Raw genomic sequence first — 15,882 nt, forward strand, 5'->3', positions numbered from 1 at the left:
TTTCAAATTAACCGAGAGGGGAGAAGCAGCAGTTAAAGTGAAACACATTTCAAAGCATTTGACTCTGCTGCAACTGCAAGCAAAGCCATGTCACATAAAACCAACCAATTCTTCCATTTCCAAGTTCCACTCCCTTCCTTGTTTCACCACCGTGAAGGATTAGCATCTAACATGAACACAAGTAGATGCTACGCTAGCCAAAAAACCATGTTTAAGGATCGAAAAAAAAACGTTAGATGGGTTGGTTGCAAAATGTGAGAAGAAGAGTACTATGTTCCTCTATAGTTGTTAATTACATTACACCCCCCCTAAACAATGGGTGTTCATACTCATGAACAACCAAAACAAAAAACAAAACCGTATTCACAACCCAAATGGTTAATTTAAAATTTAAAATGTTTGAAGACGGAAGAGCCTATGCAAACACAAGGAAAATGACATAATGCAAATATACCTATACTCACTCACATATATGCAAATAAAGACAAATGAAAAGGGAGAACAAGTTGTGTTTGATCATAAGCGTGTAAAAAGCAATTGGCTATGGATGAGGAAGAGCCAGAAAGGGGTGTCAAAGTCCAACCAAAGAAGCTATCTGGCTGGAGACAGAGAGGTAAAGATGGTCCAAAAGGAAGGTTGCAGTTGTAGCTTGCTTTTTCTTCAACGTGTGAAGTTGACTACGTTAGATACGCTTGTTAGGGAACCTTAACATGTGTCATTTTCTTCTCACTCAGTCCCACTTTTGAGGTACCACTTTATTTCATTATATATAATAATAATTCATAAAATAAAAACCGTAACAACATTTATATGAAGTGATTTCTTATACAGAATTTTATGTAAATTAAGCTTAGGCTATACAACGTTAAACATGATTAAATAAGAAAAAGACATGAAAAACGTTGTGGGGGCACCTGACAGCAAGCTCTTTTTCGACTCTGTTAGACGTAATTATCGGAACAAAGTGGTGTCGGTGTGTAATAGTTTCTTTTGTGTAGGATTTGGGATCCTATTTCAACCTTTCCAGTTACCGCAAGTGGTATTCAGCTAGCATGGTATTTTCTTTGGTTTCTTCAAATGCATATTCTTTTGAAGGTAACTAGATCTTGACCCATAACATTTTAAGATTTTTATTTGAATTTTGTATTGTATGTACTGTGTTATATTTTTATCTCCATGTTTTCATAAAAAAAAAATATCATAATAATTTAGATATTAACGTGACATTAGGTAGATTGTTCATCTTCATGGATTAAATGAAAAAATTATATTTGGCATGCATATATCATTTTTATTTTAATATATTGACATATACATATACATATCAATGTATAAAATAAAATTAACATTTTTTCAGGTAAAAAAATAAAAAAAATTATTTATTTAAGTGAGAAGATAAAAAATAAAAATAAAATTTATTTCCTTAAAATTAATTTTAGACATAAAATTTGCGTGAAGAATATAATAGTGATTATGTTGATATTTTTTAAGTATTAAATATATATTAATTATGTATAAGAAATATTATTTTTCATAGGACAAAAATAATTAGTAAAAAAATTGTCCTTATTAATTTAACTAGTTTTTGTTTCCCATGCGATGTATTGGATGAATTTTTATTTTACGAGTGGTGGAGTAATTTTTTAAAATTACATGTAAAATTTAAAAATAAATTTATATAGTCGGTTTTTAATTATTTAATATTTAAATGATATTTTAATAAAAAATTTCTTCATAGTAAAAACGTATTTATAATACTTTTGAAGCTTAAATTTTTTTGAAACCAGATATGAAAAATTTAAATAATTAATAATAGTAAATATAAATTTATTTATTTAATTCCAAATATTTTTATTTTAATATAGTGACTTATTTTTAAAAATTTGTAAAATTGAAAATTTTTATTTAACCAAAAATTCATTTATAATTTATTTTAAATTGTGTAAAATTTCAACATAAAATTTCTAACAGTTTTAAATAATTAAAATTAATAGATTTGAGTTTAATTATTTAATGTCAAATATTCATAGTAACAACTTTTAGATAATGAAAGTTATCAAATATTAATTTAACTATTTAATTTCAACAATTCACGGTATCAATCAACATTTGTAACTTTTTTTAAAAGTTTAAATTAAAAAAATACATTTATAGAAATTTCCAAATAATTAAAATTAGTAAATTTGAATTCAATTTTGTAATATCAATTATTTAGTTATAATAAAGCATTTATAACAATTTTGAAAAGTTTAAAGTTTCAAAAAGCATTTACAAAATTTTTAAATAATTGAAAGTTGAATAGTTTCCATTGATTACGTTATTTTAAAATGAAATTTACAATCATAATTAATTAATTTAAGCAAAGTAAAATAAGAGTGAATTTTTTATTAAAATAATTATCATAAACATACATTAATTATAATTGTTGCAATTAAACTTATACAAAACAAAATCTTATGACAATCTTACTGCTAAAATGAGAGGGATTTTGAGAAAATAGTACATACAATGATCAAATTTTTTTACAGTAATATGGTACAATAATAAAAAAATTATATTTAGTATCAATATATTATGATTTATTATGTTGATTATATTGGATGCAACAACTTTTATTATCCCATAAAAAACAACTTTTATTATTTTTATATTTCTATATATACAAAATCTAATAGAGTGCAACTTTTATTTTTTCAATAAGAGATAAAAAAAATGAATAATTAAATATATTTATAAAAGTCTATAATTAAAACTTATTCAACAAAAAATAAATATTTATTTCAAATCCCTTGCAAGAATGGAATTGTGTAGAGTTATAAATAATAACAATTTCCTTAACAAATAATATGATTATTATAATAATTTTATATTAAAAAATAATGCCCAACATCTTTAACCATATTTTTTGAAAAAGTAATCTCATCTTTGAGAAATTATTCAAGCAATTCGTCTCACATGCTATATTCAGGCTTGAACTGAAATTCAAAAGTTAATTGAAAACAGAAAAATTAATTGAGAGTGGATAGTTAGAACATGAAAAGTTAACTTATTCGATTATAAATGTTTGATAAAATTAATCGTTGAAGTAGATGAAAAATGTAAAATGACAAAAATAATGAAATTATGATTTATTTAAAAAGAATAATTAAGAAATTGAATAAATATATTAAAGATAAAAATCAATAAAATATAAAAAAACTAAAAGTTTGAAATTACTAAGAAACAATTAAAAAAGTTTATTTATTGATTAAACAAATTTTACATCTAGTAAGAAAAGCTTAAAATTAATTAAAATGTTTTGTCAAACACATATTTTTGTTATTATTAAACACGTATTTTTAATGTGGTGATAATAACAATAACAGTTTCCTTAATAATAATAATAATATGATTATTGTAATAATTATATATTAAAAAATAATGTCCAGTGTCTTTAATTATATTTTTAGAAAAAGTAATCTTATTTTTGGTCAAGCTAATATCAGTTTAATACGTTTTTTCTTGCGAATGTTCTTGTGTAGTAGTAGGAAAAAACCATTCAATATTTAGATATTTTAGTATTTTCATAGGATATGATGGACATATCATTCGTGAGTAAGCTACTCTGCTGCAGTTGTAGATGTAAAACTAATTAAAATGGATTTTTTTATAAAAAAAAGAGGAATAATTACCTCAAAAATGCATCTCAAACCAATATAATTTTCATATTTTATTTTCGATAGGAAAATTAGTAAAAAGTAGTCCACGCAATGAGGGTGACTGTTCATATCATGCAAAAAAAAAAAAATACTGAAATTGAGCAAAAAGAAAAAAAGAGACCGTATGAAAAATCAAATAAAAAAAAGGAAAAAAAGTATTAAACCTGCTTACATTGTAAACCCAGCAGAGAGCCAAAAGAAGAAAATGAGGCAGACATATCCAATTAGGTGATTCTTCTGAGCAAGCAAATAAAAAAAATAACGAAATTGAAGAAGCCAAAGAAAAAGAATGAGAAAAGGGAAAACTGTTGAACCTACTACTTACATTCTATACCCACCAGAAGAGAGTCAAAGAAGAAAATGAGACCATCGAATCAAATCAACTGATTCTTCTGAGCATGAGCAAGCAAACATACCATGAGATAGTAATCGTTTCTTCAATTATATTTTAAAAAAAATTGGTGGTTCTGAAATTAATGAAAAATTGGGGCAAGAATCCTGCAATTAATAGCAGAATATTTGAAATTTGAATTTAACTATTTGATTTTGATTGTAGTAAATGTTCCCCTAATTTTGCAATTAAAGTGAAGTACCTAATGATTTTGAATCATAATCATGGATCAATGATATTATGCTAAATTTGTATTAACTATTAACTAATGTACCATTTGCACCTATATTTAATATCAATTATTAAGAGAGAAAAAAATTATAGGGCAATGTTAACATGTGCCCTTAAGGCACATGTTAAGGAGTAATAAATGGCTCATGGTCCCACCTATTTTATTTTGGACAAAGAGAAAATTAACTTCAGTCAAATAAATATAAAAAAGTGTGCTTTTAATTTTTTTATGCCAAAATTACCCTCACTCATTTAACACATACTGTGTCTATTTTCTTCCTAGATTTTGTTAGTTTCCCGCTAATTTGTTCGAGAGTCTGTACTACTTCCACCACTTTGCACATTTCTTTTCAATTCCTCTCTACCACCATATGCTCTTATGAAAAACACATTGATAGATTGAATTATTAACCATGGATTTGTCTTTTCTTCAAAGCCCACATGCACAGTCTTTTCTTCGTAGCTCAAAGGCACAATATCAGGTACTTTTATCAAGCTTTTTTTTTCTCCATTGCTCTTGCCAATCACATGTGTTTTTTGGACACTTGCAAAATATATATATATATATATATATATATATATATATAGAGTTTTGTAATATATTTTTCTATTTATTATTTTTATTTGTAGATGATAAATAACACAATGGGTGAAGGTAATACTAGTACTAGAGATATGAGCACCATAAATAACACAATGGGGGAAGGTAGTACTAGTACTAGAGATATGAGCACCGATAAAATAAATGTTGATTTAAATGAATATCCAATTAAAGATATTTCTTTAGAGAATGGTTATTCAGGAACAGTTAGTGAACATTTTGATCATGATATTGTGGCAAATGATGTATTAGAAGTTGAGGAAATTGAAACTTATGAGAAAGAAAATATTGTGTCTTCTAGTCAGAATATTGAGATAAATGAATTTGCAGAAGAAGTTGATAGAGATGAAACTTATAATGAGACAAATATTGTTCCTTTTGTTGGTCAAATTTTTCTTAGCGAGGAAGAAGCATTTGCATTTTATAAGAGGTATGCATATCAGCATGGGTTCTCTGTTCGAAAAGGTAGATTCATCAAACGAAATGGAATTATGAGGAGGCGTGATTTTTTTTGCCATCGTGAAGGTAGAAGCTCGTTGAAAATCATAGAACCATTAAAAGAACAGAGAAACAGAGAATCAACAAGGTGTGAATGTAAAGCTTATTTAAGAATTTCATTGCAGAAGTCTCATGATATATTTCCAAGTGAGTGGCGAGTTACAAAGTTTGTTGTTGAACATAACCATGTTTTGCTAACCCAATCAGAAGTGCGTTTTTTACCGGCTAACCGAACTATCTCTGAAGATGATATTGAACGCATTTTCTTGTTAAAAGAAGGGGGGCTTTCAGTTAGACAATTGATGCGTGTCATAGAATTAGAGAAAAATGTGAAGCATGGTTATCTTCCATTTATTGAAAGGGACATTCGTAATCTTTTTGTGAAAACCAAGAAAAAAGTTGAAAGAAATGATGCCAAAGATCTTCTCAAGTACTGTGAGGATGCAAAAAAGAGTTGCTCTAAATTTCAGTATGCATATACACTTGATGAAGAGAGAAGGTTAGAGCATATTTTTTGGTCTCCTACTTCTTGCTCTGATTGGTACCAAAAATATGGTGATGTAGTTGTATTTGATACTACATACAAGGTCAATTCTTATGAAATGCCATTTGGGATTTTTGTGGGTATGAATAGTCATGGGAAGACTGTACTTTTTGGTTGTGCACTCTTACGAAATGAAACAATATCTGCATTTCGTTGGTTAATGAAGGTAACTTCTAAGCTTATTATTATTGTTTCTTTAATGATGGTATCTTAGTTTCTAATTAATACTTTTTTTAACGCTTCTAAATTTTCTTTAGACTTTTATATCTTTGATGAAGAAGCCACCAAAGACTATACTAACGGATCAAGATCCATGGATGAAAGAAGCAATTTCAAAAGACTTGCCATCAACAAAACATAGTTTTTGCATATGGCACATCACTTTTAAGTTTAGTAGTTGGTTTAATGCTATACTTCGGGACAAATATTCAAAATGGTGTTCTGATTTTTACGAGTTGTATAAATTGGAGACATGTGAAGAATTTGAGCATCAATGGCCAAAAGTTGTTGCTAAGTATAACTTGCAATCAAATAAACATGTGAAAGGATTGTATGAAATCAGGAATTACTGGGCACTCGCTTATCTTCGTGACCATTTCTTTGGTGGGATGACAACTACCGGAAGATCAGAGAGTATTAATGCATTTATTAAAAGATTTATAAATTCTCACACAAGTTTAAGTGACTTTACAAAGCAGGTATGGTGTAATTGCCAATATATTAGTACTTTTCACTTCTAATCTTATACGTTGATTAATTTAAATTAATTTCAGGTTGATGTAGCGATTGATGATATTAAGCAAAAAGAAGACCATGACATAATGTTAGAAAAGTGCAAAAGAATTAACTTGAAGCTTATGTCACCCTTGCAAGAGCAAGCTCATGGTGTTCTTACAAGATTTGCTTTTCAGAAGTTTCAAGAGGAGTTTGAAAGGTCCACCCAATATTCAATTCATCATGAAAATGGTAATGAATTTGTGTTGCGGTATTATAAAGATGCTAATAGTAGAAAACACATGGTCTTTTGGGATGGTAAAATAGCTACATGTAGTTGCAAGTATTTTGAGTTTTGGGGTATATTATGTCGTCACATTCTCAGTATTTTTCTTCATAAAGATTGTCATGAAATCCCTTCTAACTACTTGCCGTCACGATGGCGGCTTCAAACATCATATGACGATGATGAAGTAGATCCCCAACAAGTCAATGTTGTCTTTGAGGAACAAGTCGATGTTGTTCACTGTCCTCCACCTTCCAAAACAAAAGGTCGTCCCAAACGAAGACGTCTTAAAGGTGGAAAAGAGCTATCACATAACATGAATACTTGTGGATTATGCAAAGATGTAGGACATAATATTGTTACATGTCCTCTAAAAGAAAATACTCAATTTTCTGGTCACACAAACAAGAAGAAAAAAATTTGTAAAGATGCAAATTTAAATCCAATTCTTCTTCCAAAAGTTTAGGTACATATTTTTTCATTTCATTTATTAAATTCTTTAGATTTCTAGTTTAATATACTTTTGTAGGATTATGTATATCCGTTAATTAATAATATTTTGTTTGTTTCTACCCTTTGTTTCTAACAGGAATATGTTGGCAATGTAGCATGTGGAATGATACTTCAGCGTTTAGAAAAGAAAGCTGATGTTGGCATAGGCATGAAGGCCCTGGATCTATTTTTTATGAGTTTTTTATTTTAATTAAACATTTGAACCTCTTTTTGGATATTTTTTGTATTGGAATGGTATTATTTCATTTGAATTGCTAATATATTTTGAATTAGTTTTTATTATTTATTTAAATTAAAAAATTCCAGCAATGTTAATGAAGGGATGAAAAAATACTTTTATTTTGCAAAAGATGCTACGCAGGTGCTTCATACTCAGTAAAGAGACAAAAAAGTCAGAAAAAAAGAAACTCTTCAGTTTAGCAATTTTGAGGCGCGTGTAGTTAAAGTAGGAAGTTCAAAAGCACACTATGTGTGTCATATAGTTGAGGGTAATTTTGTCTTTAAATTTTTTATGAGACACATTTATGATGCTGTTTTTTCCAAAGTATAATAAGTGGGGACCAACCATCATTTATTACACATTAACATGTGCCCTAATTACAATTCACTGATATTTCTATAATAATTATTTCTAAAAGTCATATTAACAATAATTATTAAACTCATCAATTAATTAATATTTTTTAAAATAATGCTTTAAACTAATAAACTAATATAATTTAAATTTATTTTTTAATTTAGCAGATAAAATTATGCTAAACTTAGTATATTAAATTAAATAAGTAGACAATTAAAATTAATTATACCAGTTATATTATTGAAATTGCCCGATTGTCCATGGCTTTTGGGATAAAATTGTAGTGATTATATCAATTTATTTTTATTTTTTATGTAATTAAATATATTAATTACATAAAAACCATCAACTTTGATTGGACTAAAATCTTCAATTAAAAAGTTTATCTTTGTGAATTCAATGTAAATTTCCTATTAGTTTTTATATATATATATAAAAAAATCTATCCCTATGCGTTATATTTTATATGACAAGCTAAGTTTAAATTTATCATCATACTTTCATCAAAAATATCCCTCTCATTCGTTATAGTTTTTTCATACTTTCTAAGATGATAAAATAAATCATTCAATAAACTATTTAAATAAAAAAGAAAATTATAAAAAAATACCGTCAAACTAAACTTATTAAGTAAAACATTAAAATTTTATTATAATAATTTAGATGTTAATGTGACTTCAAGTAAATTAAAATTTTAATCATTTTATACATTTAGTAAAAATATATAAGGTCGGTTTGATTTATTAAAATTTACGGTATTGGATATAATAAATATTTTTGTCTCGTGTTTAATTTGAAAAAAGATTATGGAACAACAAAAATTAATTAGATGAGGATAGAATAAAAATTTAACTTTTTGTTACTCAAAATTATGTGATAATTTTTTATCTCAAATGTAGAGTATTCAAAAGAAATACATACCTTTACCTCAAATTTATATTTTCTACTAACAACAAGAACCTTGTCATATAATTTATTTGAAATTCATATTATCTACTATTATCTACTAGGTACATCAATTTTATCTTGCTATATATTTTTAATTTACATTATTTACAAGTTACAACAATTTTATCATATATGTTAAATTTATATTATGGACTAATAAAATATAATAATAATGTAAATTATATTAAGATAATTAATATTAAAAAATATATTTTAATAAAATTTATATTATTTTATTTGTGTCGTCCATTATTAAACAAATACAAAAAAAATCATGTAATTCAAGTATTTGTCGTATTCCATTCTCTTTGTCCCGTATTATTTCCTTTGTCCTCTACCATAATACATAACAAACACAACCTTAATTAAAAGTTTATCCCATGAATTCAATTTAATTTTAATAACTTTTTTTTATAAAAAAAAAAATCACCCATGTGTGTCATATTTTCTATATTTTATATGGTAAGTTAATTCCAATTTTCTGTTCTTATTTTCATGAAAAATATTTATCATTTTTTTATATTTTTTTAATATTTTCTATGATCATTAAAGAAAACATTCTATAAGTTATTATAATAAAAAATAATCAAATTTCAATTATTATAATAAAAATATAATTTAACCATAATAATTTAGATATTAATAGGACTGTAGGTAAATCGTTCATCTTCATGAATTCAATAGAAATTGTCTACTTGTTTTTAAAAATAAAGAAAAGCAACCCTATCTGTTACATTTTATATATAATTGTTATTTTAGCATATTGACATATACACGTGTAAATTGTTTTAAAAAAAACAGACTAGACAAAATTCTGAATAATTTATTTTAAGTGAGAAAATAATATAATTTATATATTTTTTTATATGGTAAGTTAAATCTAATTTTTTCTTCATATTTTTATAAAAAATATTCATCTTCATTTGTTATGCTATTTTTTTATACCTTTATGATCATTAAAGAAAACATTCAATAATTTATTTAAATCAAGAGACAACAATCATAAAAATACATTCATTTAAAATATTCATTTCCATTTGTTATTTTTTAACATTTTCTCTGTTCGTAAAATAAAATATTCAAATAAGAAAAGAGACAACCATAGATACTTTCAATTTAAATTATAATGATAAAAAATATTTTCACCATGATAATTTAAATATTAATGCAACTTTAACTAAATTATTCATCTCGTGAATTAAGTAAAAATTTCTACTTATGTTTATAAGAAAAAAAATGATTCATATATTTTATATATTTGCATATTCATATAATGTATAAGTATATCTTTAATTTCATTTCGTTGTTAATTTTGAAAATAAAATGATTACTTTACTTTTTCTGTTAAAATGATTTACTTCTTTTCTTTATGATGAAATCATTTTTAAATTTAATCATTGTTGTTTTTTGTTTAACAGAAAAATTATAAAATGCAATTTAACACATTTTCATTATTAATATCTAATAGAATAATGTCACCTTTTTATAAAATTAATTTTTTATATTAAGAAAATCAAAATTAACTACTATTTAAGTTATTAAAAAGGTATAAAGGATGAGTGTATTAATTCGGAGAAAATAATTCAACCAAATGTCAACTTCATTGTTAGGATATTTGAAATTTAAGACTATTGGCTTAAATAATTAAATTAAAATATATTTCATTGGGATGTGAATATAAACAATATTTTCTTACTATATCAGTATTTAAAATAAATGACTCAATTAATTGAAGAATTACTTATTTGTTAAAACAAACTAGTTTAGTTCCCGTATCGTATTAAATATATTTATTATGATTTGCAGGTAAGTTCTTATATTTTAAAGTTAATTGCATAGTTTTAATATTTTAAATATATCACAATTAATAAATAAAATATTTTATATATTATTTTTATCCTATGATAATTGATTATTGTAATTATAAAAACTATTTCAAAGAAATGAATAAATTATTTAAGATATTGTATAAAATAAAAATTCATATAAGATTTAAAGATTTAAGTAAACCAAATATATAATTTTCTTAATTGTTTATATAATTCAATTTTTTTTATAAATATTTTTTTGGAAAGTAATCAAAACTAAAAAATAGAAAATGAGAAAAAAATCACAAGTAGAAAATGAGAAAAAAAAAATCACAAGTAGAATGATAAAAAAAACAATTCACCTACAAAAAAATGGCAGTATTTCTTTTACTAAATAAATTTTGAACTTAAATTTATTTAATAAATCAATTAATTATCAATCAAACACTATTAACACAATCACATATGTCTAATTAAAACAATCAAATATTCAATATATCAACCAAATTTCAATAAACTATAATTAGTATGAAAATAAGTATTTAATGGTATGTTTATATTGGATATTAATCTTTTATTCTAACTCAATATATTGAAATAATTTCTGTTATACATTACTATACAAATAATTGTTTTTGAAAATTAAAGTTTTAAAACTAAATTTATTAATGTGACTGAAAAAATAATAAGAGATAATAAAAATACATGTATATGTTTATCTATTAAAAAAACACAATTTAATTAATAAAACACAAAATTACTAACTCTCAATTCATAATCCTATAAAATAGATTTATTTAATTGATTTAAGATTCTATTAAAAATAAAATATAATAGAATAAATATAAAATTTATATTAATTGAATTATTGGGAGGAAATAAATATGGAAATGTCATATATATATATATATATATATATATATATATATATATAGTAGATATAATAGATTATATATATAGTTAAAAATTCTATATGTTTCAAGAGCACATGTACCTTAAATTTGGCAGGCCATAATTCATTGCCAAATAAATGAGATATAAATAAATGCTCAAAATTTTAACATCGAATAATTTTGTGTGATTAAATAGTCGTAAAAGTATATGTATTATAATCCAAAATACTTTTATAATAAAGAACAACCATAAAATAAGGGAAAATAATTGCGGATCTATGTTTTGTCACAATATGGAAACAAATTGTTATTTAATGATTAAAATTATACATATTTGGGGCAAATAAAAAATTCTAATATACATGACAAAGTGTATCATGCGTCTCCTTTACTTTCCAAAATAAAAATCAATTACGTTATCCAAAAATCCAAAATGGCATCAAACTATTAATCATTCCATTGACTAATTTCTCAAAATTAGAGAACGGGAAAGCATTACATTATTACAATAACAAAAAAGTTACACTTTCAGTATGAACAAAATACAGAAAAAAATGCAAAAAATCAGAAAATGGAACCATTATAATCTTACGATACTTTTAAGGATGAAGACAAAATTCAAAATTTATATGAATAAATATTCTAGGAATAAAAGGCAATAGCACAAAAGATACTTTTAAAAACAGTAAATAAAAATTTAGTATTTTGTCAGAGAATAGAACCTGCAATGCATAAACCAAATCAGTGAATAGAAAAAAGCATTGTCAATTTTGCGCTTTTGTATTTAGCAATTATTAATCCCCATAAAGAAAAAAAAGAATTTTACAAACCTACAGCATAATATATATGATGCTTTTGCCATATGACTAAACTTTGTATTCAAAACTCTTAAAAAAGAGAAGCAAACATGCACAAATTATTAGAACAAAAACTCATAGATGTTATCGTGTTGGCTATTTTTAATTCTTCATAAAGGCAACAACTTTCTGCTAAAACCTATTTAAAAGGAAAACATATACAAATTATCAGGAGGAGAGTTTCGGTGGAGACCACGAAAAAAACGTTTATCAAGAAAAAAAAATGTAGAATTTGAGGGTTTTGGTAGACATAAGAAAACATTCCTAAACAAAAAGGCAGAAAAAAATATAGCAAAATTGAAGAAATAAGAGAAAATGAAGAAGTTTAGGGTATGAGAAGAGAATAGAACCTGTGGCTTTTTTTTTTTTACTTGGATGAGAAAAAGGAACTTTTCAAATGGTGTTTTTCTCTATGAGCCAAAAGCATTTTTATCACAATTATTTAGTCAGCATTTATTCCAGTCAATTTTCCACGCAAATATTGCTTAATTATCACCATTAATTATTTTTTCTAAACCTGATCACTATTAATTAAACGTGAAATAGGCTTCTGATGATATTAAACAAATTAGGACTAATATATCTCTCAGATTTGACCTTTATGTGAAAGAGTAATTTACTGATTTGCCTTGCATTTAGGCAGGAAAAAATAAATGAAAAATCTCTATTTATGTATGTTACATTATTATTTATTTACTTCCTCTTTAAGATTAATATTTATAAAGAATCTATTTATGTATATCCTATTATTTACTAAAAAATCTCTTTTTATGTTACATTATTATTATTTCTATTTTTCCTCTTTTAGATTAATATTAATCTAAATCGGATCATGATATTAAGACCATGTCGTGATATTATGATTCTTAGAAATATAAAGTCCAAAAAACAAATACACACTAATACGTGCTACTCACCGTATGGAACATGTATATACGCTTCCTAATCCTAATTACATAAAATTATAAATCTTACAAAATTACATTACTTAGTAGTAAGTTTATATTCCATTATATTATTATATTGGTATGGATATGACAAGCAAGAGTAGCAGCAACCGCAAACACAATGCCCCATTGGAAGGGACAGAGGCATGCATATTGTTTAAATATCACTTTTTTTCTCGAGAAGCAGTTATCTATCAGAATTATAAAGCAAATTATGTGGCTGCATAAGTCACAACAAGTAATTAAGAACAACGTGGTATGGTTATGGCATGGACTTGATAGTAGTAACACAAACGTATCCCTCACACTCATTCTCATCCTCAAGCCACATATTGTTTCCCTGTCCCGTTATCCGTGTTTGACGGTGCAACATTTTCGTGTACATAAAGGAGATTTACTACTACTTATTATTATTATTATACATAACATATACTATTAGTTAGTATTAATTAGTTGTGCCTGCTGTGATGTTTTTAATTAATATGGTTTAGTTACGGAAATTTTGGTTTCCTTAAGTGCTAACCGACATCAAGCCAGAAAGATCTCGTGTGGTACTTGCTTCATGTCAATTAGATAAAAGATTAATATCAACGTGTATCAGGCAGTTCTTTTTTAATAGCTACTATAAAAGATGTTTATTCCTAATATTGAAATGGGTTGTTTGTTAGTTAATTATGTTTAATTTAATAAGTTGTTCCTCAAATCTAAAACTCGAGCATGATCATTTTAATTGATAGGTGTATTTTCAAATAACTCTAATGTGGTTTAATTGATAGTTGTTTAATTGATTGGTTTAACTTATTCTTAACTCAAATTTTGCACATATTACTATTTGAATTTAGATAAAATATCATTTTGATTTTTCTCTTAATTTTATGTCTATATATATAGTTTATTTCCTAAGTCAATGTGCCTGAGTCAGGTGAAATGATAACTTATTATCATAAACAGTATTTCTTCACGCACAATTAGAAATGATAATTAGAACCAAATTCAACGCGTACTCATAAGTGGGGAGTATTTAACTATTTATCTATCAAATGGGTTTGAATTTGGATATAGCTAATAACTCATAAAAATTTGCAAATATGGGTGCGGATAAAGCTATTATACTATCCAACTCTACATGTGTCTGCACAATATATTATTATACTTAGTTCTTTTCACTTGATATCAATTTTCACGTTCTCTTATGCCAATTACTTGTGAATGTTTGACGGAAATTAACATTATGTGTATTTTTTGGCAGATTTGGAATTCGTTGTTGTGTGAAATGATGGAGCAGGAAGAGACAAGTAAATTCTGTATACATATACTACAAGGAATAAAAAAAAGTAAATTATATATATATATATATATATATATATATATATATATATATATATATATATATATATATATAAAATAAAGCCTTGACAGCCCTTGTGTTAGCTTTAAATGAAGAACTATGATTGATTGTACCTTCCAGATGAGATATCAAATCAACTTGTACAGACTGTCTATGATATAGAGGCACCCAAGGATTCAAGAATACAGAAATACAGAATGAGACGAGTTTTTTTTTTTTTATAATGAATAACTTTAAACTTTTTAGTCTCTAAACTCTAGACGCACGAGTTTGTGACCCAGACGTTTGCATGTTCACACACAATATAGTACTGTACTGTTCAGTGATCATGATCTATCTCCAAGCTAACACTCTTTCCAGCCTCTATCTCTCTTCTTTCTCTTCATTTTTCAAACATTTAATTTTTTTTCCCTCTATTTTTTGTACTTCTAATTTTATTTTCTTTACTAGAGAGACAGCAGGGGATCAAATTGAGTGACCGTAGGGTTAAATTAAGGTCAAGTACACTGTTTGTGATTAATATTATCCAACTGAATCTATTAATAAAAACAATTATTTCTTTTGATGTATACATTTTGTATTTCTAAATTATCGTTATATATGCATAACTATTTTCATTTCTTTCATGAAACTTCAAAATATAACTGTTGTCGTTACTCTCAACTAGTAAATTATAAAATCTACAAAATTCATTAACATTTCAAAGTTTGATTAAAGAAAGTAAAACCATATTCATGATTTCCTGATATAAACTAGCATAAATCTTTTTACCCAACCAGCTATCATATACCTATTGAAGTGATTTTTAACTCCTGAACCAAACCAACTTAACCTGCTACAACAAATTCATGCATCTTTTTTTTTTTTTTTTTTTTGGGGGGGGCGGGGGGAGGGGTTAACTATCTTTTGGATTTTTTTTTCCAGAAAAATGAGGGTCAACCCAATTCATCTTACTAAGCTGTCAATTTCCTAATTCATAATATTGAATTGACTTGCAAAACTATGTGACATGCATATAGCAATTGCTA

General features: G+C 25.5%; 2 protein-coding genes across 3 annotated transcripts in view; one reads left to right on the plus strand and one right to left on the minus strand.

Annotated features, from left to right (window-relative positions):
• The window catches only part of LOC100791992 (protein CNGC15b), a 6,756-nt gene extending 6,045 nt beyond the window's left edge, over positions 1 to 711 (minus strand). The window contains exons 1-2 of one of the 2 annotated variants that reach the window (XM_041007432.1): positions 469 to 711; positions 2 to 188 (exon numbers count right to left, since the gene is read on the minus strand). The gene's annotated coding sequence lies outside the window, so the exon portion shown is untranslated. The remainder of the gene's footprint in view (position 1; positions 189 to 468) is intronic. The other variant, XM_014764574.3, reaches the window with a different exon arrangement.
• A 4,305-nt stretch (positions 712 to 5,016) lies between these two features.
• Positions 5,017 to 7,429, plus strand: LOC100813516 (protein FAR1-RELATED SEQUENCE 11-like). Its single transcript, XM_041007528.1, has 3 exons — positions 5,017 to 6,129; positions 6,245 to 6,661; positions 6,737 to 7,429. The coding sequence occupies exons 1-3, from the start codon at positions 5,017 to 5,019 to the stop codon at positions 7,427 to 7,429; spliced, it is 2,223 nt and encodes a 740-aa protein (XP_040863462.1).
• The last annotated feature ends 8,453 nt before the right edge of the window (positions 7,430 to 15,882 follow it).

The sequence above is a fragment of the Glycine max genome, chromosome 12 (genome assembly GCF_000004515.6).
Source record: "Glycine max cultivar Williams 82 chromosome 12, Glycine_max_v4.0, whole genome shotgun sequence".
In the NCBI taxonomy this organism is placed as follows: Eukaryota; Viridiplantae; Streptophyta; class Magnoliopsida; order Fabales; family Fabaceae; genus Glycine; species Glycine max.